The sequence below is a fragment of the Pelophylax lessonae genome (genome assembly GCF_965119305.1).
Source record: "Pelophylax lessonae genome assembly, chromosome: 2".
NCBI lineage: Eukaryota > Metazoa > Chordata > Amphibia > Anura > Ranidae > Pelophylax > Pelophylax lessonae.
The window spans coordinates 513,073,969-513,101,095 of record NC_138769.1 but is presented as its reverse complement, the minus strand read 5'-3'; the positions used below and the strand labels follow the sequence as shown (position 1 = coordinate 513,101,095).

Here is a 27,127-nt window from a genome sequence, read left to right as displayed (position 1 = left end):
ATCAGCGTATCCAGTGAGTCGCCAAAAAGGCGAGATCCCGTATAGGACAAATTAGCCAAAGTCTTGCGAGAAGACTGGTCCACAGACCAACATTTTAGCCAAATCAAACGGCGTGTCAACACCGCCACGCTGTGCACACGTGCAGCCAAAGGAATTACATCAAATTCCGCATCACACAAATACATGACACCCTGATGAATCTGATCCACCATAGCCAATGTTGTCGGCGGGGCAGAATCAGCCACCAGGACGCGCCTGAGTACTTGCGTCCAATCCGCGACAGCCTGAGCTGCCATAAGGGAAGCAAAAATAGCTTCTAGCATGGAACCGGTAACTGAGTAAGTATGGCGGGCAAGAGACTCCAGTCTCCTGTCCGTAGGGTCCCGGAACACCGGGGTATCTTCTGCCGGAATCGCAGTAGATTTATTCAAAACCGCCACCACGTGATCCACCGGAGGTGGAACACACCAGCGTTCATCAGTGGCGGGCGTGAAGGGATAACGCAGCTTGAACCTACTTGGCACAGTAAAAGGCTTTTTTAGACTGCGCCATTGTTCACTAACAGCGCGCTGAAAATCCTCAGTGCAAGGAAAAACCTGCGATTTGTTGCGTCTCCGCTGTGTCCCATAAGAAGCCAGAACGGCAGGCGGACACGGTTCATCCTGTAAATGCAACGTTTGTTTGATAGAAGCAACCAATTCATCCATGATTGCAAGCTCTTCAGACGAGCCATGGGGAGAATCATCAACCCCCTCAACCTCTGCATCCCCCTCCGACCCTACAAAGTCCAGGGACGAACGGGACCCCGATAAGGGGACCCCAGCCATAGCAGCCCCATCACCATCGCCCTCTGAATCAGAGGAGATTGAAACTCTGGGCCGTTTAGTGGATTGAGCAGCCACAAGCATCTGCACCTGAGCAGCCAGGTTAGCCACAACTGTGGCCAAATCGCCCCCCTCAGGGGAAACAGCAGCAGCCCCTTGGCCTCCCAGTAAAGCGGGAGGAAATTTGCTTTCCTGAGAATCCATGCCCCCAGAAGTGTGCAAGAGAAAAAAGGGTAACTGCCCCTTTAAAAGCGCGGCGAGCGCAGCCCACCGCTCACACACACCAGCACAAGTCGACCCCCACAGGGAAAACTACAAACTCAGGCAAGGAACACAGGACTAAAGAGGATAAAAACCTGGAGAGATCACTGCTGCTGCTGTATCGATCGGTGTGCCCAGGGAAAAGGAAGTGATGCAACAGAAGCCGCTCCTATAAAGCCTATGGAAGGCTTCAAAAAAATGGCCGCCGGGGGAGGAGGTAAATGCAGTGCTACATGAGGCCGGAGCGATCGCCGCCAAAATGGCGGCGCTTGGCGCCAAAAACGCCGCTCCCAGCATACAGAAGAAGCCCTCATATGCCTGCAGCTAATAATAAAATGGCGGACCGCAGCAGCGGCCGCCGCATGTTGCACAAAACATGATCCACAGCATGTCCTACAACATACAGCATGTCACACAGAGAATCACTGTAACGCTCCTGCGTTTTTAGTATAGGCTGGATTTGCAGCTGCAAAATCTCCACTCAGTAGTCATGTAGAGATGTGTTGAATACCAGATCCAACTCTCCAGGACTCATCACCGTGGGCCTGTCAGCTTCAACATACAGATATATACACACTCAATGAGATGTTCCTGGAGTGATAGAATGTATATGATAGTATGAAGGTGATGTGCTGAAGGGACAGGTGTGAACAGTGACAAGGATGGTAATCACTTGATAGGTTTTGTATAGGAGAGTTCAAGATGGTATTTAGGAATGCAGATAGGTTAGTATCGAGTATGCTAACAGGTGGTGAGGACAGCAGATGACAAATACAGGATAGACTAACCCAGTGCAAGGATAGATAGTAGTAGACAGGAGAGCTAGCAATCTATGCAGCAGTGCAGATGATAGATGGTAGTAGGCTGAAGAGCTAGCAATCTATGTAACAGTGCAGATGATAGGATAGTATAGATAGGTAGTAACAGTCCTTAATGTGCATAGGTAGATAGTGCAATAAGGTTATGGAGGGTTCCCCTGCGGGGTACTTATCACTTGTAATCTTAGTAGTTTAGAGAGGTCCAGTAGATAAGGAATGATCGGGTAGCGAGATACAGGGATCAGTAGCGAGGTTCCGGTCTGCTCCAGGTAAAGGGAATGGCTGGAGGTTCCGATCGAGAGACAGGCTTGAAAGCATGTGGATAGCAAGGCAGGAAGGTAGGGAGAGATAGCCATAAGTAGAAGCGGTATGCCAGGAGTGATCAGGTAGCGAGATACAAGATCAGTGAGTGAAACAAGTCCAGGTAGCGAGATACATGAGCGAGTAACATCAGGTAGGCTGCTTCTGACATGGCTTGATCGAACCAACCATGCGGTTGAACGAACAATGTGAGTGAGACCGCCGGCGGTTGAAATAGCCGCTCTGCGGCGCTCAGCAGTGACATCATCGTTCTTAAAGGTATATGCGTACCACCTGAAGAGAAAGGTGGGACGCATTACAGAGGAAAGTGGTGATTAAGGGTACCGGAGGTACCAGAATCTTACAATCACACAGTTTGTAACACAGAACAGTGTATCACAGCCCCCCTCCTTGCAGCCCACAGCAGCTTTCAGACAGGGAGCCCAATAGTGTGAACAGACATGCAGGGTTACACAGTCCCAGACTGACACCCACTAAACAGACAGGTCCCCACACAGAGTACACTTACCTTCTGAACGGCGTGGGGAACCTGCACAAGCGATCAAGCCACTGCACATGGGACAGGGAGAGTCGCAGCCAGGACGCAGTAGATCTGCGGTGCGAAACCGCAAGGCGTCCAGTGAGGTAGCCACCTCACCACAGCATTCCTGCAGCGAACAGGGATGGGTCGTTCACCAATGCCAGGAAAAAATACCTGACTGAACGCTCGATGGCAGGCTGGGAAGCCACTGGCCCACAACCTGCGACCAGGGGGGCCAGCCCGAGACCCAGCCCGCATGATCCTCTTCATCAGAAGAACTAACTAATGCTGACAAAAGAAACAGCTAAGTAAAGAGAGAGAAAAAAACTCAAATAAAATCAAAAAGAAGATAAAGGCTGAGACAAAATGCCCCAGCACAGAAACAGCCAGCTAACTCCTGAAAGCTAGACAATGAAACTGAGGTATGGAACAGGAAGCAGGAGGGTATTGACTGAGGGGACCACCCCCTGGGGGTGGGATATGCTAGAATATTGACATATTCTGTTGTCTAGCTACTCCTATGGAGCAAAGGTCAATTACCCCATTGTAACGAATATGGAGAGGCGGCGACTGTCGGAGGACGTAAGAGAAAGTTCGATTTTGGTTTCATCTGACCAGAGCACCTTCTTCCACATGTTTGGTGTGTCTCCCAGGTGGCTTGTGGCAAACTTTAAAGGACACTTTTTACGGATATCTTTAAGAAATGGCTTTCTTCTTGCCACTCTTCCATAAAGGCCAGATTTGTGCAGTATACGACTGATTGTTGTCTTATGGACAGAGTCTCCCACCTCAGCTGTAGATCTCTGCAGTTCTTACAGAGTGATCATGGGCCTCTTGGCTGCATCTCTGATCAGTCTTCTCCTTGTATGAGCTGAAAGTTTACAGGGACAGCCAGGTCTTCGTAGATTTGCAGTGGTCTGATACTCCGTCCATTTCAATATTATCGCTTGCACAGTGCTCCTTGGGATGTTTAAAGCTTGGGAAATCTTTTTGTATCCAAATCTGGCTTTAAAATTCTCCACGACAGTATCTCGGACCTGCCTGGTGTGTTCCTTGTTCTTCATTAAGCTCTCTGCGGTTTAAACGGACCTCTGAGATTATCACAGTGCAGGTGCATTTATACGTAGACTTGATTACACACAGGTGGATTCTATTTATCATAATTAGTCATTTAGGTCAACATTGGATCATTCAGAGAAAATTTGCTGCACTGAAAGTAAAGGGGCTGAATAATTTTGCACGCCCAATTTTTCCGTTTTTTATATTCAAACAAAGTTTGAAATATCCAATAAATTTAGTTCCACTTCATGATTGTGTTCCAGTTTTATATCTTTATGTTCGAAGCCTGAAATGTGGCAAAAGGTCGCAAAGAGCAAGGGGGCCGAAAACTTTCGCAAGGCACTGTGTATATGTATATGTATATATATATATATATATATATATATATATATATATATACATACATACATACAAACACAGTATCTCACAGAAGTGAGTACACCCCTCGCAATTTTGTAAATATTTTATTATATTCTTTCATGTGACAACACTGAAGAAATGACACTTTGCTACAATGTAAAGTAGTGGGTGTACAGCTTGTATAACAGTGTAAATTTGCTGTCCCCTCAAAAGAACTCAACACAAAGCCATTAAGGTCTAAACCACTGGCAACAAAAGTGAGTACACCTCTAATTAAAAATGTCCAAATTGAGCACAAAGAGTCAATATTTTGTGTGGCCACCATTATTTTCTAGCACTGCCTTAACCCTCTTGGTCATGGAGTTCACCAGAGCTTCAAAGGTTGCCACTGAAGTCCTCTTCCACTCCTCCATGATGACATCACAGAGCTGGTGGATGTTAGAGACCTTGCGCTCCTCCACCTTCCGTTTAAGGATGCACCACAGATGCTCTATAGGGTTTAGGTCTGGAGACATGCTTGGCCAGTCCATCACCTTTACCCTCAGCTTCTTTAGCAAGGCAGTGGTCATCTCGGAGGTGTATTTGGGGGCATTATCATGTTGGAATACTGCTCTGCGGCCCAGTCTCCGAAGGGAGGGGATCATGCTCTCCTTCAGTATGTCACAGTACATGTTGGCATTCATTGTTCCCTTTAATGAACTGGAGCTCCCCAGTGCCGGCAGCACTTATGCAGCCCCAAACCATGACACTCCCACCACTACGCTTGACTGTAGGCAAGACATACTTGTCTTTGTAACCCTCACCTGGTTGCCGCCACATACACTTGACACCATCTGAACCAAATAAGTTTATCTTGGTCTCATTAGACCACAGGACATGGTTCCAGTAATCCATGCCCTTAGTCTGCTTGTCTTCAGCAAACTGTTTGCGGGCTTTCTTGTGTATCATCTTTAGAAGAGGCTTCCTTCTGGGACAACAGCCATGCAGACCAATTTTAATGCAGTGTGCGGCATATGGTCTGAGCACTGACAGGCTAACCCCCCACCTCTTCAACCTCTGCAGCAATGCTGGCAGCACTCATACGTCTATTTCCCAAAGACAAACTCTGGATATGACGCTGAACATGTGCACTCAACTTCTTTGTTCGACCATGGCCTGTTCTGATTGGAGCCTGTCCTGTAAAACTGCTGTATGGTCTTGGCCACTGTGCTGCAGCACAGTTTCAGGATCTTGGCAATCTTCTTATAGCCTAGGCCGTCTTTATGTAGAGCAACAATTCTTTATTTCAGATCCTCAGAGAGCTCTTTGCCATGAGGTGCCATGCTGAACTTCCAGTGACCAGTATAAGAGATTGAGAGCGATAACACCAAATTTAACACATCTGCTAAACATTTGCACCTGAGACCTTGTAACACTAACGAGACACAAGACACCAGGGAGGGAAAATGGCTAATTGGGCCCAATTTGGACATTTGCATCTATGGGGTAAAGTCCCTTTTGTTACCAGCGGTTTAGACATTGTTGGCTGTGTGTTGAGTTATTTCTAGGGGACAGCAAATTTACACTGTTATACCAGCTGTACACTCACTACTTTACATTGTAGCAAAGTGTTATTTCTTGAATGTTGTCACATGAAAAAATATAATAAAATATTTACAAAAATATGAGGGGTGTACTCACTTTTGTGAGATACTGTATATATTTATATTACACACACACAGTATATACATAGTTACATTTATTTTTTTTGTTTAGTCTGTAGAAGTCTCAATAAATGAGTAAGGTTTGGGTTTATGTGTCTCTTTGGGACAAATGTAAATATTCCCATCGCACACTTATCTTGAAAAAGCTTGAGAATGAAAGCTGCAGCAACAACCAGCTGGAAACATCACAGAGCAGTTTACATATTATCCAGCACGCCCACGGATCTTCAGATACCTGCCAAACGTTTTTTTATTGAAGAATGATCACATCACAGCGTAAGTGTTAAGTGTAACATTCCTAAGCCGGCAGGACACCTTTGCCACTGTTCTTTAGATTTGCAAACGTAGGACTCCAGACCCTCTAGAAATAGTTTGAGACCTATTAGAGGTAATTGATTTACGTTTTGTTGCTATTTAATTTTACCTGGCCATTTTACATGGGTAGGGAATAAAAAGAGGTTAGGTGTTATCGCTGCATGGCCTACTTTAAGGATCTTTTATGTCAGAAACGAGGATCACATTTAAATTATTATTATTATACAGGATTTATATAGCGCCAACAGTTTGTGCAGCGCTTAATAAAATGAAGGCAGACATTACAGTTACAATACAATTTGGTACAAAAGGAATCAGAGGGCCCTGCTCGTTAGAGCCTACAATCTAAGAGGGGTCAATTGATACAAAATGTAAAAAGCTGTGTTGGATGAGCTGATGGAGTGAGTGAAACAGTGTATTAGTAAGTAGCTGGATAGGCTTTTTTAAAGAGAAGGATTTTCAGGGATCATCTAAAGATGGATAGATTAGGGGACAGTCAGACAGATTGGGGTAGGGAATTCCAAAGGATGGGAGAAGCTCTGGAGAAATCCTGGAGGCGAGTATGGGAGGAGGTGACAAGGGAGCTAGAGAGCAGGAGGTCTTGGGAGGATCGAAGAGAGCAGCTTGGTTGATATTTTGAGATCAGGTTAGTGATGTAGCTGGGGGCAGAGTTGTGGCTGGCATTGTAAACTATTGTTAGTACTTTTGTTAGTATTTTATTCGTTGGGTGAGTGGAAGCCAGCGGAGGGATTGGCAGAGAGGGGTGGAAGACACTGAACGGTTGGTTGGTAAGGTGAACGGGTCTTACAGCAGCATTCATTATGGACTGAAGGGGGGATAGTCTATGTAAAGATCATATAATGAGGAGGTAGTTGCAGTAGTCGAGGCGAGAGATAACCAGGGAGTGAATTAGATGCTTGGTGGTGTCGTTGGTTAAAAAAAGGGCATATTATAGAGATGTTGCAGAGGTTAAGGCAGCATGATTTGGACAGGGATTGGATGTGGGCCTGAAAGGACAGTACAGAGTCCTATATAAATAACCAGACAGTATCCTTTTAGATTCATGGAGGAAGCCAGACCACTCAGAGGAATCCTATGTAAAAGAGAACATATAGTACAATCTCTTTGGCATCCATGGTGGGAGTTCAGACCCACAGTACTGCAAGGCAAAAGGTGCTAACTGCTTACCCAGTATGCTGTCCAACATAGAGTGAGACAAAGAAAGCAAGGAACATTTGAGTCCTTTGGTAGATTTAGAAGAGAACATTTCTGGTTTAATCTGCAGCAATGTAATCTCTAACCATGGCTTTTTTTCAGCGGGAATGCAGGGAGAACGCAGTACTGGCACCTCCGGCACTGAATGTATGTAATAGCAAGGGGTTAGGTGGGGTACACACTAGTAGAAAATCCGCTGAAAATTCCCGTCCGAGGTAAAATCGTACGATTTTCGGCTAGTGTGTACACAACTTTCAGCAGCCGATGCCAACATTTTCAACGAAAAAAAACGGAGGGACAAACACCAAAATTTTTATCATCCGTCCCCAGACGACCAATTTTCGTTCAATGCGTATGCAGTACGTCTGCAAAAAATCGGATATGAAAGACCGCGCATGATCTGAAGTTGCTAATGACCCGGAAGTCTAGGTACAAACCTCCCAAAAAAATAAAAAAATCGGACGAGAAATTTCGTGAACATTATGCACTGTCAACTAAAAACCACTGAGCATGAGAGAAAAATGGGAGGATATTTTGTCCGATTTTCGTCAAGTGTGTACAGGCCTTTAGGGGTGGGCTGAAGGTTCTAATGATGCTGGCTGCTGGGGGATCTGTTTTTGTGTGAGGGTCTCATGTTGCTGGTGTCATGGTCTTACCTTCTTGCTGTTCTCCTTTGTTTGACATGTGCTGGCGGCCATCTTGGTTTCTGAGTTTCTTGTAGCTTCCCACCCTGCGGCTCCTCCTTCCCACTGGGAGGAGCTGGATGCCTAGCTCATATATATAGGAGGTCTGTGGCTTCAGTTCCTTGCTTGGTCCTCCTGTGTTCACATGCTTCTAAGACTGCTGCTGCTTCTGGTCCCTGATCCTGGCTTCGTCTGACTACCCTGCTGGTTCCTGATCCTGGCTTCGTCTGACTACCCTGCTGGTTCCTGATCCTGGCTTCGTCTGACTACCCTGCTGGTTCCTGATCCTGGCTTCGTCTGACTACCCTCCTGGTTCCTGACCTCTGGCTTCGCAAGGACTCTGCCTCGGTTTCGCCATCCGTTTGGACTTTTGCTTTACAGCTTGATTTTCAATAAAGCCTTCTTATTTTCACTTATCTGTTGTTGTACGTCTGGTTCATGGTTCCGTGACATTAGGACCAAGCCATGAATTCTGACGGTACAGGGCCATCCTCGCTACCCACGCTGGTTGCCAGACTTGATCAGCAGGATCACCTGTTGGGTCGGTTCGCCGTGGCGTTGCAAACCCTGCTTGAACGCACGGCTCATTTCGCTCCCGTTGCCGATGGGTCGGTTGTCGCTCCTGGGCCCGCTCCTACTGCCGCTCCGGTTGTTGCGCCAGAGTCTACCCCGACACCTGTTGTTGCGCCTGCGGTGTTTCGGGGTATGACCGGTTCTGCCCCCCTTCCACAGCGCTTTGGGGGAGAGCCAACTCAGTGCCGAGGTTTCCTTAACCAGGTGGGCATTTATTTCGAGTTGCTGCCACATGCCTTTCCTACTGAGAGATCAAAGGTGGGCTTCTTAATTTCGCTGCTCTCGGACAAGGCCTTGGCCTGGGCCAGCCCTTTATGGGAGAACAACAATCCGGTGGTTGCCGAGTTTTCCGGTTTTGTTGCTTCTCTTCGGAGGGTATTCGATGTGACGGCTCGTGCTGCCTCTGCTGCGAAGCTCCTTATGTCCATCAGACAGGGTTCACGATCCGTAGCTGAATACGCCATTGAGTTTCGTACCCTGGCAGCAGAGGTGGGCTGGAATAATGAGGCTCTGGTCGCTGCTTTCTCTCATGGTCTCTCGGATGCCTTGAAGGATGAGGTTGCAGCTAAGGACCTACCAGTGGAGCTCGAGTCTCTTATTTCTTTCTTGATTTTGATTGACACCAGACTCAGGGAGAGACCTTCCTTTAAGGAGAGTCTGCGGAGGCCTCCTAACAGATTGGCGCCTACCTTTGCTGTCCCACCCGTGCCTCCCTCTCCTCCCACGCCTCCTGGGGATGACTTGGCTGGGGGTGAACCCATGCAGCTGGGCTTTGCTCGCCTGTCCGAGGGGGAGAGGGTACTCCGAAGACGCGAGGGTCGATGCATGTACTGTGGTCTCGGTGGGCATTTTCGGTTGGCATGTCCGAACCGTCCGGGAAACGCTCGCACCTGAGATCCTGTCGGGGGCAGATCTTGGGTGGAGTCTCCTCATCCCCGGTTTCCCGTGTTGACAAACCACTGATCACTGTTGTCCTCTCCTGGGTCGGGGGCTCTGTGACGACCCAGGCGTTGGTGGACTCTGGTGCTGGTGGTTTGTTCATTGATAGTGTGTTCGCTGCCACCAATTCCATTCCTCTGCAGGCCCGAGGTTCTCCACTGGCTCTTGAGGCGATAGACGGCAAACCCCTTCTGCCGCCACACGTGACTCATGAGACCCTTCCAGTGGGGATAGCCATTGGTGTCGTTCACAGAGAGTCGGTCTGCTTCCAGGTTATTTAGTCTCCACACTACTCGGTGGTCTTGGGGTACCCCTGGCTCCAGAAGCATAATCCGACTTTCGATTGGAGATCGGCCGAGATCCTCTCGTGGTCACCGCAGTGTGGGGCTAGTTGCATCCATGGGCCTGTCAAGTTGCTGTGTACTTCCTCGGACTCTCTGTTGCCTCCTGAATACGAGGAGTACCGGGATGTATTTGATAAGGTGCGCGCGGTTGCCCTACCTCCGCACCGCCCATACGATTGTGCCATCGAGTTACAACCTGGTGCCGTTCCTCCTCGTGGCAAGGTCTATCCACTGTCGGTAGCGGAGAATGAGGCCATGGAGGAGTACGTGAAGGAGGCGCTTTCACGCGGACACATTCGCAAATCCTCATCCCCGGCAGGGGCTGGATTTTTCTTTGTGAAAAAGAGGGGCGGTGAGTTGAGGCCTTGCATCGATTACAGGGGTCTCAATCGCATCACGATCAAGAACGCTTACCCGATACCCTTGATTTCCGAGCTGTTCGATCGCCTTAAAGGGGCCACGGTCTTTACCAAACTCGACCTGAGGGCGGCATATAACCTTGTAAGGATCAAGGCGGGCGATGAGTGGAAGACCGCGTTTAACACCAGGACCGGTCATTATGAATCCTTGGTTATGCCCTTTGGGTTGTGCAATGCGCCCGCAGTCTTTCAGGAATTCATTAACGATGTTTTTCCGTGACCTGTTGCAGCAGTGTGTGGTGGTCTATTTGGATGACATCTTGGTATATTCTGAATCCATGGAGACCCACATTCTGGATGTCAGACGAGTGTTGCAACGGTTACGAGAGAACAAGCTGTTCGGTAAGCTTGAGAAATGCGAATTTCACCGATCCCAGGTAACCTTCTTAGGTTACATCATTTCCGCTGAGGGGTTCTCCATGGATCCTGAGAAGGTTTCGGCTGTCTTACAGTGGCCCCAGCCCAGTGGTCTTCGCTCCCTGCAGCGCTTTTTGGGCTTCGCCAATTATTATCGGAAGTTCATCAGGGACTATTCCATGCTAGCCAAGCCTCTCACGGATCTGACCAGGAAGGGCAGTAATTCCCAGGTCTGGCCGCTCGAGGCCATCCGAGCTTTTGAGGCTCTAAAGTCCGCCTTTGTGTCGGCTCCGATTCTGTCGCATCCCAACCCTGGGTTGCCCTTTGTCCTCGAGGTGGACGCGTCTGAGACGGGAGTAGGCGCCCTTCTGTCTCAGCGTAGAACACCAGAGGGTCCTCTGCTTCCTTGTGGGTTTTACTCCCGGAAACTGTCTTCCGCGGAGTGCAACTATCAGATTGGTGACAGGGAGTTATTGGCCATCGTGCAGGCCCTTAAAGAATGGAGGCACTTGCTCGAGGGTTCGGTGGTTCCGGTCCTCATCCTGACGGACCACAAGAATCTGATCTACCTTTCTGAGGCCAAGAGATTGACACCACGTCAGGCCAGATGGGCTCTGTTCTTGTCACGTTTTAATTACGTGGTCTCCTACCTACCCGGTTCCAAGAACATCAGGGCGGATGCCTTATCACGGCAGTACTCCGACCTGTCCAGGGAGGAGTCGATTCCGATTTCGGTCATACCTCCGAATCAGATCCTGGCCGCCATTCGCACCAGCCTGACCTCTCCCCTGGGTGAGCAGATTTTGGCGGCTCAATCTGGTGCTCCCTCTGGGAGACCCAACGGCAGATGTTTTGTGCCTGAGGAGTTGCGCACTCGGTTGTTGCGAACCTACCATAACTCCAAGACCGCGGGGCATCCTGGAAAGAATCAGCTGTCCTGGGCTGTTTCACGTCTGTTCTGGTGGCCTTCCCTACGTTCCGACATCGCCGCATATGTAGCGGCATGCTCCGTTTGTGCCCAGAGTAAGTCCCCTCGGCACCTTCCGTTGGGCCTTCTGCAACCCATAGCCACCGGGGAGCGCCCATGGTCACACCTGGGGATGGATTTCATTGTGGACCTCCCTGCATCCCGAGGCCATACGGTCATTCTCATGATTGTGGATCGATTTTCCAAAATGTGCCACTGTGTTCCTCTCAAGAAGTTACCCTCTGCACAGGAGTTGGCCACGATTTTTGCCAGGGAGGTCTTCCGGTTGCACGGTTTGCCCAAGGAGATTGTGTCGGATCGGGGGAGTCAGTTTGTGTCCAGGTTCTGGCGCGCCTTTTGCTCCCAGTTGGGGATTCATCTCTCCTTCTCCTCGGCCTACCACCCTCAGTCCAATGGGGCCGCAGAACGATCCAATCAGGCCTTGGAGCAATTCCTTCGTTGCTATGTCTCCGATCACCAAGACAATTGGGTTGACCTCCTGCCTTGGGCTGAGTTTGCCAGGAACACGGCAGTGAACTCTTCCTCTGGGACGTCTCCCTTCATGGCCAATTATGGGTTCCAACCTGCCGTGTTACCGGAGGTATTCTCTTCCCAGGATATTCCGGCTGTGGAGGATCACCTTTCCGTCCTACGTGCTTCTTGGGTACAGATCCAGAAGTCCCTTGAGGTCTCTGCGCAGCGCCAGAGACTCCAGGCTGATCGCAGACGAGCGCCTGCTCCTTCCTACCAGGCCGGAGACCGTGTATGGTTGTCCACCCGCAACCTCAACCTTCGAGTGCCCACTCCCAAGCTGGCGCCTCGCTTTGTTGGTCCCTTCCGAGTGCTTCGCAGGGTAAACCCGGTAGCCTATGCCCTTGCGCTTCCTCCTGGCATGTGGATCTCCAACGTGTTTCATGTTTCCCTGTTGAAGCCACTGGTGTGTAATCGTTTCACTTCCTCGGTTCCTCGGCCTCGTCCGGTCCAAGTGGGCAATCGTGAGGAGTATGAGGTGAGCAATATCCTGGACTCACGCCTGGTCCGCGGTCGGTTGCAGTTTTTGGTTCATTGGCGTGGTTATGGTCCAGAGGAGCGTTCCTGGGTTCCCTCCGCAGATGTCCATGCTCCTGCCATGCTCCGAGCTTTCCACGCACGCTTCCCTCAGAAACCGTTCTTTACTCCGCGGAGGAGGGGCCCTTGAGGGGGAGGTACTGTCATGGTCTTACCTTCTTGCTGTTCTCCTTTGTTTGACATGTGCTGGCGGCCATCTTGGTTTCTGAGTTTCTTGTAGCCTCCCACCCTGCGGCTCCTCCTTCCCACTGGGAGGAGCTGGATGCCTAGCTCATATATATAGGAGGTCTGTGGCTTCAGTTCCTTGCTTGGTCCTCCTGTGTTCACATGCTTCTAAGACTGCTGCTGCTTCTGGTCCCTGATCCTGGCTTCGTCTGACTACCCTGCTGGTTCCTGATCCTGGCTTCGTCTGACTACCCTGCTGGTTCCTGATCCTGGCTTCGTCTGACTACCCTGCTGGTTCCTGATCCTGGCTTCGTCTGACTACCCTCCTGGTTCCTGACCTCTGGCTTCGCAAGGACTCTGCCTAGGTTTCGCCATCCATTTGGACTTTTGCTTTACAGCTTGATTTTCAATAAAGCCTTCTTATTTTCACTTATCTGTTGTTGTACGTCTGGTTCATGGTTCCGTGACAGCTGGTGGGCTGAACTATTGTTGATGATAGGGATCTACTGTTGATGGAGAGGTCTATTGTTGCTAGCTACTGAAGGGTCTATTGATGCTGGCTGCTGGGAAATCTGTTGTTGCTGCTGGGGGTCTAATGTTGCTGGGGTAATCTTTTGTTGTTGGGTGTGATATTTTGTTGTGGGTGGTCCATTGTTGGTGGGGTCTATTGTTGCTGGCTGAAGGGGATCTATTTTACTGCTTTTCTTGATATCATTAATACATTCCATACAAATTATTTAGCACCACAAAATGATACTTCTGTATTCTATAAAAGAGCAGGTACTGGGAGGTGGGTAAGGGGTGAAAACAAGGGAGGGTGCTCAGAGGTGGGTGGGGGGGGGGGGTAGGGAGAGACAAGGGGTGACTCAGAAGGGAGGAGTTCCCACACCTATCCCCTGAGAAAAAAAAAGCCCCATTACTAACTATATAAAACTGCATATTGGTTTGTTATATTGGCTATTACTGAGTTTTCTTTTTATAACCTTCCTTTAAAAACTTCAATCTTTACGTTTTACCTATAGGGAAGCCTATATTAAGGCTTACCTATAGGTAGTGTAAATATCTCCTAAACATGCACCTTTAGGAGATATTTGCTGAACTAGCAGCCAGATACGTCATTGGTGCATGCACTCTGAAGAAATGACCACCCGTGCCGTTCGCTCTAAAGGGATGGCCACCCGTGCCGTCTCTTCAGAGCAGTGTGCCGTGACTGGCAGCTCCCGCACACATTCACGAGAGTGACGTCATTGTGGCTCCAACCATTCACAGAGCTGGAGCCGCAAACCCGGAAGGAAGATCGGGTAGAGATGGATGCTGCCTCTAGCTATGGCATCCGATCGCTGGAACGCTTCTTTTCAGGTAAGTTTAACATAATGTGCTAGTATGCGGTGCATACTAGCACATTATGCGTTTTCTTTGCAGGTGCAGCGGTTTATAACCGCTTTAAGAAAATCTCATACATACAGCTAGTTAAGTTTTGCCTTCTAATACTGTACATCTGAAAGCCAAGAGAGATGCATGCATTGGCTGGCATGTTTAGAACAAATTTCTTACCATTATAAAGCATTCAGTTTGTAGAAAAAACGTATCAGACACTAAATATACAAATGCTAGAAACAAACGTATACCTGAGAACATGACGAGATATCTTTAAAGTTCTTTTCCAGCACCGCCGTTTTGGAATCAGGACTTATGAGATTGATTTCAAACCTTCCAACCTTAAAAATAAATGGATCATATCAATGAAACTAGAATAACAGTAAGTAAGTTAAAAGGTTCTTTTATAGCAAATATGAAGTCCATGATTGTCTTTCTGAATACACTGGTAAAATATGCAGATTTTAACATCACCTTTTTTTTTTGCTTCAGATGAATTTTTAAAATGTGGCTAACCAATTATAAATATACCACGTTTGTGTGTAAATTATGGGTCAATGCATTAAGAGCCTTTTCACAGCAGAACATTGGTTTCCTTTACCACATTCAATTCACACTGCCCTTGCGATTTGCAGCAGCTGTCACTGCAAAATTAACAACACCCACAAGGCAGGTCATAAATGCAGTACAAAAGTTCCATGCGATTTGGTTGCAGTACGCTTCCAAAAGTATTGCACTACTTTTGGTGCGGTGCAATTTCAGGCCATTCAAAATGAATAGGCTGAAGTCACACTGGGCAGAACGGCATGTAAACACGCAGAGTGATCCTGTGCAATTCACATGCAGTTGCGAATATGGCCTGTTTCACATAGGCTTCAGCTTGTATAAGAGCTGTGGGAACGTTTTTACAAAGCATTTGCAGAGTTTTCAGCAAGCTTTCTCGAAGCATTTAGTACCATTCAGCTGCAATTTGTAATGATAAGCATAGATCCTAATGGGGGTGCTAATTGCCACTTTAAACAAGCTGCTAGCAGGCGTAAAGCGGGGGTCCACTTATTTTTGTGTTTATTAAAAGTCAGCTGCTATAAAAAGTGTATCTGCTGACTTTTAATAAACACACACTCACCTGTCCTAGGATCCAGCGATGCTGCTGCCCGAAGCCTCGATCCTTTCCCTCTCCTGCGGCGCTGGCATCTCTAATGTAGGCACCCGGCTGTGACCGCTTGCGGCTTCACAGCCGGGTGCGCACTGTGCATGCACGAGTCACGCTGCGCGTTGTGAATGGCCGGGCAATCTTCTGGGATTTGTGACGTGTGCCAGAAGATTTCAGGGAGGGAGGGGGAGAGGAGAACTTCCACTTGGGTTGCCGGAATGGGAGCGGGTACCTGTCAAATCGAGGCACCCACTCCCCTTCAAAAAAAAAAAAATGACATGCCAAATATGGCATGTCAGGGGGTCAGGAGTATTTAAAGCGGAAGTTCCACTTTTGGGTGGAACTCCGCTTTAAGCACCATTTGAAGCTTGTTGGAAGCCCGCTAAAGCCTGTTAGCATCTTGTTTAAAGTGGCAATCAGCACTCCCATTAGAATCTGTGTATACTGTTTCCAAAGATGACTTTATAGGCTTAGAGAAAGCTACTTTAAAGCGGAGTTCCACCCTAAAATTATACTTACTTCCATCTTCTTGCTCCGGGTCACCTGAAAAACAAATGGATAATCGCATTTTTTTTTTTTAACTTACCTGGTTTAGAAGAAAATATACTTACCTTACTTGCTCTTTCTCCCCTCGGCGGCCACGGCGATTCGTCACTTCCTGGCTTGCAATGATTCCTGGAAGCTGAACGTCCTCGCTCCCAGGAATCAATGCGCCTGCACTGGCCCCGACGTCAGTTCCGGTGCAGGCGCCGTCATACCTTGCTAAACAGCTTCTGGGCATGCCCAGAAGCTGTGTAGGGATGACGATGCGGCACCGGAAGTGACGGCGGGGCCGGTGCAGTGCATCGTGGGACCGAAGAAGACGGAAGAGGACACAGAAAAGGATCGCGCTGGCTTCAAGCTGCCCACACCTGAGATGGCAGCGCTGGACAAAACATTTTCAAGGTAAGTATTTCTTCTGAAAGGTAAGTGCGAACCGGGACAGATCAGAGGCTAGCCATTGTGGAATTTACTAGCCCTGACTGTCCCGGGGGTATTTTTATTAAAAAAAACTTTCCCAGGGTGGAACTCCGCTTTAAGCTTGCTGACAGTTTCATAAAAGCCTACTGCTCTTATGCAAGATCAAGCCCATATGAAAAGTCCAATGTGTTTAGGGAATTCTCTAATACTTCTATGATACATCAGTTTTCCTCCAAACTACCTTTCTGCTAGTAATATTATCTGTATTCTGCTAACAAACATTATTATTTCTATTCCCCTTCTTAGATTTGAAATAAATTTAACCCCTTCAATACCAGGCACTTTCACCTCCTTCCTGCCCAGGCCAAATTTTCACATGATGATGTCAGTGCTATCGCACTTTGAATGAGAATTGTGCATCATGCAACACTGTACTCAAATTAAATTTGTAACTTTTTTTGAGACAGATAGAGCTTTCTTTTTGTGGTAATTATGTGTTTTTATTTTCTAGCAAACAAAAAAAGACAATTTGGAAAAAAATAAATACATTTTCTTAGTTTCGAGTTAAAATATTTTGCAAATAAGTAATTTTTCTTCCTCACTGATGTGCTGTGATGGGGTCTTTAGCCGTCCCCATCTGTGGATAGTGGACATGAATGTTGGTCACTTCTGCATTTGAACCGCCTGGATTTTTAATCTATTTGTATTTTATTATTTTCTTGTTCACTTCGATTTTTGTATCTCATAATAAACTATACACCTTTTTTTTTTTTAAATCTCCCTTTATAGTTCTGTGTTCTATACTTTTACCCCTTAAAATCCTATTTAGGCTCCGTTCACATCTAGGCGTTTTGGGGCGTTTTTGGGGAGTTTTTCTGCTCACTGATCAGCTCTCAAAACGCCCAACAAGACAAATCCTATTCATTTCAATGGCCCCTGTTCACATCTGAGCGTTTTGACTCTGTAAGCAAAACGCCCAACGCTCAAAAAGTACATGAGCTTCTTTTTGGGCAGATTACAGGCGTTTTCCATTGGTATCTATTCAATCAAAAAACGCCTGCACAAAAAACGCCTGTAAATCGCTGTAAAAATCGCGGTAAAATCGCGGTAAAATCGTGGAAAAAAACGTGCGAAAACGCTACGCTCAGGTGTGAATGTAGCCTTAGAGGGAACTTCCTTGTTTTTTGTTGTAAATAATTTAGGAATGTGGGCACTCTCTTACTTTTTCGATCAGATGGCCAAATATATTCAAGTGATGTGCGCATATATGCTCAGTTTTACAGTAAATATATAATTTTAGTAAAGATTCTATGGGCAATTCAGATTATTTGAAAGTGAGCTTTGTAAAATACTAAAGTGCAGTTAAAGAAAAAAAAAATTTTTTTTTTCATCTTATTTATTTATTGATATGAGGTGTTCATGAGAAAACTGTAAATCAATATAAACATTTCATATCTTTCAGACAGGTACATATAAAATATTACAAATAATTGCTACATAATTACCCTTTCTTGATCAAGCAATGCATCAAGGTTACTAATTGCTGGTTTACATGTGTAATTAAAATTTAACGGAATAGCAAGATCTCAGGCTATATATATACACATAGATGAATGAAGAAAGGAACTCGGCTCCTGTCCTCCTTCATGCCTCGTACACACGATCAGATAATCTTATGAAAAAAAATCGCTTTTGAGACGATCGCACAATAATCTGATCGTTAGTACACAGCTTTCGACAACCGATCATGACATTTTTTCCAACAAAATCTGAAGGGACAATCCCGAAAACTTTTGTCATACGATAGCCTAGCGAAGGACAATCGTTTAATCAGTACAGTATGTGTCCGCTAAAAATCGATAGACAAAAAAAGACCACGCATGATCATAAACACAAAAATAACCCGGTAAAAGCCTGGCTGCCATTGTTTTTGTTTTGCACCATCTGATACGTAGCTAGGCAACCTAAAAGCTTTTCCAGAATTGTACGAAAAAAAAAAAAAAAATTGTTTAGCATGCATTGTTGAATTCAATATTAGTATCATGCAACAAACGCAAACGGTAAGTCGTCCGATTATCTGATCGTGTGTATGAGGCATTAGAAAGGGTCCCTGCATCAAAAGCAAAGGCAAGCCAGATTTCCAAGCCAACACCAGAAGCCCCTGCAGATGTGGACAATGCTGCAGATCTATTGTCACAGCTTTAGGGTCCTTTCACACGGGCGCTCCGTATGTCCGCAAATCATCCTATTTTTTTGCGGATGATATACAGACATAATGTAAGTCAATGGCATTGCGGATGTCAGCGGATGACCATCCACTGACATCCGATTTTCCTCCTTTCAGTTCTGTTCCGTTTTTTGGAACGGAACAGAGCCCTATTTTTCCTCCGTTAAAAAAACGGAAAGGAAGGAAAATCGGATGTCAGCGGTGTCATCCGCTGACATCCGCAATGCCCATAGACTTACATTATGTCCGCATATCATCCACAAACGGATGGGATGATATGCGGACATATGGAGCGGATGACACAAGTGTCCTCCGCTCCGTTAAAAAAAAAAAAAAGTGCCGGAGCGGATCGCAATGCGGTCCGCTCCGTGTGAAAGAGCCCATAGACTTATTTTATATTAAATCAGATAAAACCTTAAAAAAAAAAAAAAAAAAAAAAGTGTTCCATTAAAATTATTTTTTACAGCATTTTGTAAAGCTTTTGGGTTGCCAAGGGCAACAGCTAATGCCTTGTACACACGATCAGATAATCGGACAACTTATCGTTCGCATTTTGTTGCATGATACGAGTATCAAATTTTCGTACGATTCTGGGAAAGCTTACTGGTTGCGTAGCTACGTATCGGATAGTGCAAAACAAAAACAATGGCAGCCAGGCTTTTTCCGGGTTATTATTGTTTCTAATAATGCAAGGTCTTTGTCTATTGATTTTTAGCGGACACTGATTAAACGATTGTCCTTCGCTAGGCTATCATACAACAAAAGTTTTCATGTTTGTCCCTTCGGATTTTGTTGGAAGAAACGTCATGATAGCGCATGACCACGCAGATACGTTACACCAAGCATCTTACAGTCTCTCTGATAGCGGTGACCGCGGGACAGTGCACGGTGAGAGATGCAGACAGTTTGATTATTCTATATGTTTGGAAATTTTTTGCAATTGTGTAAGCGCATATTGGAAGGGGGGGGGTTATTTGAAATAACGTGTTTTGTAATATTACGCTATGAGTTGTCCTCTCTTCCTTTGCTACTTTAACCACTTAAGCCCCGGAAGATTTTACCCCTTCTGACCAGGGGGTATTTTGCGATTCGGCACTGCGTGACTTTAACGGACAATTGCACGGTCGTGCGAAGCTGTACCTAAAAAAATTTGACATCCTTTTTTTCCCACAAACAGAGCTTTCTTTTGGTCGTATATGATTACCTGTGCGATTTTTTGATCATGCGCTATAAACAAAAAAAGAGCGTCAATTTTGCAAAAATAACAATATTTTTCACATTTTTTTATATGAAATTCCCCCCAAAAAAATGTAAAAATCTAAATTTACATTTACACAAGCTGCCTTTCTCCCTCTCCCCCGACGATCGCCGAGTGACCGGTGGACATCGGGTCCGCCGGTCACACGCGCGGGGGGGCTCGCTCCCCAGAGCCTCACAGGCTAGTGACGTATATATACGTCACTTTGCCTGTGAGGGGCTGACCGCCGCAGTATATCTACTTGCGGTGGTCGGCAAGTGGTTAAGGACCGTGCCCATTTTTGACACATTTTGTTCACAAGTTAAAATCAGTATTTTTTGCTACAAAACTACTTAGAACCCCAAAACATTATATATGTTTTTTTAGCAAAGACTCTGGAGAATAAAATGGTGGTCATTGCAATATTTTTTGTCACGCGGTATTTGCGCAGTGGTCTTTCAAACACCATTTTTTTTTTTTTAAATTACGGAAAATTAAATTTCACTGCATTTAAAAAAACTAAACAGTAAAGTTAGCCCATTTTTTAAAACATTGTGAAAGATTAGGTAATGCCGAGTAAATAGATACCCAACATGTTAGGGTTTAAAATTGCACACACCCGCGGAATGGCGACAAACAACGGTCAATAAAAATCTCCATAGGCGTCGCTTTAAAAAATTTTAACGGTTACCAGTTTAGGGTTAGAGTGTATCTCTTTTTTTTTAAATTATTGCTCTTGCTCTGGCGATCGCGACAATACCTCACATGTGTGGTTTGAACAGAGATTTCATTTGCGGCTCAACTTCTTGTATACGTTTTCTTTCGTGTGCGAGCTCACAGCGACGGGGGCGGCTAAAAATTGTTTTGTTTTTTTTTTTCCTATTTATTTTTTTTTTAATTTTAGTACAGGTTTTTTTAAAAAAAAATCTGATCACCTTTATTGCTGTCACAAGCAATGTAAACATCCCTTGTGACAGCAATATGCAGTGACAGGTACTCTTTATGGAAGGATCGGGGTCTAAAAGACCTTAGACCACTCCACTTCCATGTATTCAAAATGCTAAAAATTGCATTTTTGAATACATTCACTTTTGAAATCCGGCAAGCCGAGTAACCCATATGTGACGTCATGGACGCCGCCTCCAGGTTACGTCATCGGAGACCCGATCGAAGCCGCATCTGGCTTTGATCGGGACTCCAACCAGCCGGCGGATGCACCGGCTGGTTGTTCGGGTCTCCCGGTGGGATGGGAGACCCGAGCAGAGCCGTGGAAGGCGGCAGGAGGGGGGGCGTCCCCTCCCGCTCGAGCGGCTACCGAGCCGCATCGGTCATTACCGCAGGAAAGCCGACTGCTTTAAAAAACTATACTGGGGTGATGCCTCTAGCTCGAGGCATCACCCCGGTACAACCACTTAAAGTCAGCCGACGTAGGTCTACGTGGCTGGTCGGTAAGTGGTTAAATCATCTGAAGCGGGGATGTGGATATGATCAACATGATAGGAGGTCCATGCCAGTGATTGGTGACGTTTGATCATATTTCCCTTACTTTATTTTTGTCCGGTGAGTTCTCTAGAATCTCTACCATAGAGAGTGGTATTCCATGAGGTGTGATGATGGTCTTCAAGTCCCTGTTCCCACCATATTCAGCCTCCCATATCATCTAACCACCGTTTATGGATCACATGGTGTCACGGACTTTAATATATTGATCATTATTATTGTTGGATTGACAATATACTATATATTGTTTATTTTATAGCGCTGATAATGCTGGGTTTTGCTTATGCGGTCTAGCATATTTTTAGTTATTTTAGTTTTGCTTATGCGGTCTAGCATATTTTATGAAATGTCATGATTGGCTGTCAAAAGCTGTGTACGAACAATCAGGTTATCGTGTGATAAATTCGAAAGTGATTTTTTTCGTACGATTATCTGATCGTGTATACGAGGCATTACTCGGACAGACATAACAAACGTTAGAGCAGTATAAGATATCTGAAGCAAAAAACAAATAGTAGCAGAGTGAGCAGGCTAATGGTCAGGTCAGGCAGACAGACAGAGTCCAGGTTCAAGTTAAGTTAAAAAAATGCACAGACTAGCAATAACACAGGTAATAGGCAGAGGATCAAGATAAGCGCAGGCAAGCTGGGTACAAATACAGTTCAAACAGTTCATAGGAAACACAAGGCATGTACAATCAGAGAGAAGTCCTCTATTCAGAACATGAGCAAACAGTCAAATCTGTTGATTGGGCAAAGGCTGAATCCCCAGCGTTCAGTCTAACCACTTTCCATGTGAGTACTGGGTGTGCGCAGCAAAGGCTTTCAGCTGCAGTGCTGAGTAACAACCAGCAGATGGCGAAAGCGGATGACAGATCATGACGTCTTTGGTCATCCAAGCAATCACTGCACACACGAGGCGTAGAGGCAGGTTTACTCTAAGTGGTTGTAAACCTCGGACATAAAATATGAACAAATCATATCCCTCTATAGTGTGTACTTGTCTCAACCCTGTGCACTATGTGTCATTTCTGTCTGCTGCTTCATTCTTCTGCTATCAGCATGAATCACTTCTGACAGGTTTACCGGACACCAAGAGAAAAAAGGTGACGGGGAGGGATCTCCCGCTGATTGACAGCCAATGTTCCTGTGTGCTGTGTGAAGTGGGGTGTGCCTCTTCCCTCCCAATCAGCTTTCAGAAATCTCCTCACTAAGCTCTGGAGTAGGGCTGAACGATAGTCAATGTGATATCGACTATCGTTCTGCGGGCGTGGGCGATATTCATATCGCCGAAGACACAATATTTAGCATTATGCAGGGAGAAGTCGGGACTCGGGGGGAGGAGGAGGACTCACAGTGATTGCAGCCGAAACATCCATCCCACACGTTCAGTGGTGAGCAGCGCGCTGTGAGCAGCTGCACAGCTAACCAATCAGGCGTGCCTGCACACCTGATTGGTTCACTGTGCCGCTACTCATGTGAATGGTTCGCTGTGCCGCGCTCACCGCTCGGTCAAGAGAACTAGCTCCAGGGCGGCAGACTGAACGTGTGGGACAGATGTCATGTCGGGCTGTGTTCTTCTACCTCCTACCACCACTGTGAGTCCCGACTCTGCCTAATCCACACTGTCAGTGTCTTCTGCATTCCACCCAGTTCAATATCGCAATATATATCATTGAAAAACAAATATCGCAATGTACTTTTTTTCCCAATATCGTGCAGCCCTACTCTGGAGTATATAATTTCAGCTTGCCGTCCCCTTTTTTCTGACAACTCAAAGATTGATAAATTATGGAATTTGAAAGGATGTAGAGAAAAAAAACGCCAGATAAACAGGTACAACTTATGTAGGAGGATTTGTTTCATCTCTGGGTATCACTGGAGGCCAGTCACTTCACTGGGTATGTAAGTGTTTACACCCACTTTATTAAAGCTGAATTCTAGGTATGATCTTAGTGCATAGTAACACTGGTCCATAGCTCATACTGAAGGGCCAACTGTGGAATCTGAAGTAGTGTAGTGCAGCCTTTTTTAACCAGGGTGCCTTGAGGTTTCTTCGAGGGTGCCCTAGCAAAAGGCCTACAAATTGCCCAAAAATGGTTTACAAGCCAGTGTGTGGATGAAAGCTGCCTTTTCATTGTTCACCATTACAACCTTCTAGCTGCCGGTGTCCTAACGATCAGTGGCATCATCAGTTGAGAGGAGGATGTCAATCGCCTGCACAGCACCCTTGTTTGACCCTCCCCTGCCCCTCTCCATCAGCACTGGGGTCACATTAGCTGAGTGATGGAGAAAAACCGAGGGAGAAGAGCAACATTGGATTACTAGTCAGTACCAGTTTGCAAAAGTGTATTTACTTCACCTCTAATGGTAAGTGTCCTACTTGCACTTCTAAATGTTGCTGCGCTATTAGAATAGTTTTTACATTTTAAAATGGGGTGCCTCGAGACTGTCCATAAATTTTAAAAGGTGCTTCGACTTAAAAAAAAAAAAAAGGTTGAGAAACAATGGTGTAGTGTATACTACAGCAATCATCATGATCTGTGATCTTCTAGGCCCTGTGCCAAGCAGCTGCCCCACTGCACACTGACCACAATCAAGCTGGACTATCGTAACTATGTAATTAACATCATACGTGCAGTTCAGCTTTAAATTCATCAAAGAAGAATATAGGTTATCTTTAACAGCAGGTAAAGCATTTGTTACCCCAACACTTTATATTCCTGATATGTGGCTGCTGTACCATGTATTTATATGAGAAAGTATCCTGTTCTCTGAGTACGCTTACTTTTTGTATAATACCTGGCATTCTTGCCAGTCCCTCTGCCTTCCTATTAAAAACTGACCACACTAAGGCCTCATGCACACTGGACGTTTTTGGAGCTGCTGTTAGCAGCGTCAGACGTTTTTTTTTTGCAGCTACAGAACGCCCATCCATGTTATTCTATGGCCTCATGCACACATAGAGCTTTTAGGAGCTCCAAGTGGCCTAGGCGTTTTACAGCTCCAAAAAAAACCCAGGAACTGTGCGTTCTGGAGCTGCAGCGTCAAGCAGTAAAACATCTGACGCTGCTAAAGGCTGAATAGCGTTGCTTAACGTGCGTTAAGCCACATTATACGTTTTTTTTCTTCCATTCAAAATGAATGGTTCCCTATGGGAGCCTATTGATTTGAATGGAAGTCGCACCGCAAGTCGGATCAGGATGATCCGACTTGCGGCGCGACTTGCGCTGTAAAAATGTTGAGGGGGAACTCAACGCCAAAATGGGAAAAAGAACGGCGTCCCCCCCAAAATCCATACCAGACCCTTATCCGAGCATGCAGCCCGGCAGGCCAGGAAAGGGGAGGGGACGAGTGAGCGGCCCCACCCCCCCTGGACCATACCAGGCCACAGGCCCTCAACATGGAGGGGTGTGGGTGCTTTGGGGCAGGGGGGGCTCTGCACCCCCCCCCCACCTCAATGCACCTTGCCCCCATGTTGATGAGGACAAGGGCCTCATCCCCACAACCCTGGCCGGGGGTTGTGAGGGTCTGCGGGCTCATCGGAATCTGGAAGCCCCCTTTAACAAGGGGGCCCCCAAGATCCCGGACCCCCTCCCTATGTGAATGGGTATGGGGTACACTGTACCCCTACCCATTCACCCCATAAAAGGCAGTGTGTGTAAATAACGACAGGAGACGTTTTGAAAAGTTTATTAAAAATCTTCATCCGGTCTTCTCCGCTCCGGTCTTCTCCTCTCCGCTCTTCTCCTATCCGCTCTTCTGCCCTCCGCTCTTCTGCTCTTTTGCCTCCTCTGGTATTCTTCTTTCTCCGGTCCTCCTTCAACGCTGTCACCGGTGATTATGCCGGTCTCCGGTCTCTGCAGCTTATTATATAGTCATTAGGGACGGGGCCTCCCGGTGACGTCACAGAGAGGCCCCGCCCCCTTATGTCACCGACTTCGTCGGTGCCATAAGGGGGCGGGGCCTCGTCGAGAGGCCACGCCCCAAATGGCTATATAAAAAGCTGCAGAGAGAGACCGGCATTATCACCGGTGACAGCGTCAGAGGAGGACCGGAGGAAGAAGAAGACCAGAGGAGGCAAAAGAGCAGAAGACCAAAAGAGCAGAAGAGCGGAGGGCAGAAGAGCGGAGAGGGAGAAGACCACAGCGGAGAAGACAGATGAAGATTTTTAATAAACTTTTCAAAACGTCTCCTGTCGTTATTTACATACACTGGCTTTTATGGGGTGAATGGGTAGGGGTACATTGTACCCCTACCCATTCACATAGGGAGGGGGTCTGGGATCTGGGGGGCCCCCTTCTTAAAGGGGGCTTCCAGATTCCGATGAGCCCCCTGCCCGCAGACCCCCACAACCACCGGCCAGGGTTGTGGGATGAGGCCCTTGTCCTCATCAACATGGGGGCAAGGTGCTTTGAGGTGGGGGGGTGCAGAGCCCCCCCGCCCCAAAGCACCCACACCCCCCCCCCCCCATGTTGAGGGCGTGTGGCCTGGTATGGTCCAGGGGGGGTGGGGCCGCTCGCTCGTCCCCTCCCCTTTCCTGGCCTGCCGGGCTGCATGCTCGGATAAGGGTCTGGTATGGATTTTGGGGGGGACCCCACGCCGTTTTTACCCTCAAATTCCATACCAGACCCGAAGAGCCTGCTTTGGAACCTGGGGGGGAAACCCACGCCGTTTTTTTCCCCATTTTGGCGTGGAGTTCCCCCTCAAGATTCTCACAGCGCAAGTCGCGCCGCAAGTCGGATCATCCTGATCCGACTTGCGGTGCGACTTCCATTCAAATCAATAGGCTCCAGTAGGGAACCATTCATTTTGAATGGAGGCAGAAAAAAACGCTGCTAAAAGCTACGTGGCCAAACGTGCAATAACGCTAATGGAAAAAGCTACTGAAAGCACGTTTTTACAGCTGCTTTTTCCCGGCGTCAAGAAACAGCTTTGGAGCTCGTTTTTATGACGCCCTGTGTGCATGGAGCCTAAGAGAACACACCCTGGTCAGTTCTCTAGCTATGCTTGGAACTCATCCTGCTCCCCTCCAATGATAAGACTTGTCCTGACTATGCTTGGAACTCATCCTGCTCCCCTCCAATGATAAGACTTGTCCTGACTATGCTGGGAACTCATCCTGCTCCCTTCCAATGATAAGACTTGTCCTGACTATGCTTGGAACTCATCCTGCTCTCCTCCAATGATAAGACTTGTCCTGACTATGCTGGGAACTCATCCTGCTCCCCTCCAATGATAAGACTTGTCCTGACTATGCTGGGAACTCATTCTGCTCTCCTCCAATGATAAGACTTGTCCTGACTATGCTGGGAACTCATCCTGCTCTCCTCCAATGATAAGACTTGTCCTGACTATGCTGAGAACTCATCCTGCTCCTCTCCAATGATAAGACTTGTCCTGACCATGCTGGGAACTCATCCTGCTCCCTTCCAATGATAAGACTTGTCCTGACTATGCTTGGAACTCATCCTGCTCTCCTCCAATGATAAGACTTGTCCTGACTATGCTGGGAACTCATCCTGCTCCCCTCCAATGATAAGACTTGTCCTGACTATGCTGGGAACTCATTCTGCTCTCCTCCAATGATAAGACTTGTCCTGACTATGCTGGGAACTCATCCTGCTCTCCTCCAATGATAAGACTTGTCCTGACTATGCTGAGAACTCATCCTGCTCCCCTCCAATGATAAGACTTGTCCTGACTATGCTGGGAACTCATCCTGCTCTCCTCCAATGATAAGACTTGTCCTGACTATGCTGG

The 27,127-nt window shown here is 46.9% G+C and overlaps 1 protein-coding gene across 2 annotated transcripts in view; it reads right to left on the bottom strand.

Moving 5' to 3' along the window:
* Window positions 1-27,127, bottom strand: part of TBC1D4 (TBC1 domain family member 4) — a 307,474-nt gene that overhangs the window by 123,413 nt on the left and 156,934 nt on the right. For both annotated transcript variants that reach the window (XM_082244970.1, XM_082244971.1), the window contains exon 3: window positions 14,540-14,629. In XM_082244970.1, the coding sequence (XP_082101096.1) occupies window positions 14,540-14,629 (90 nt within the window). The remainder of the gene's footprint in view (window positions 1-14,539; window positions 14,630-27,127) is intronic.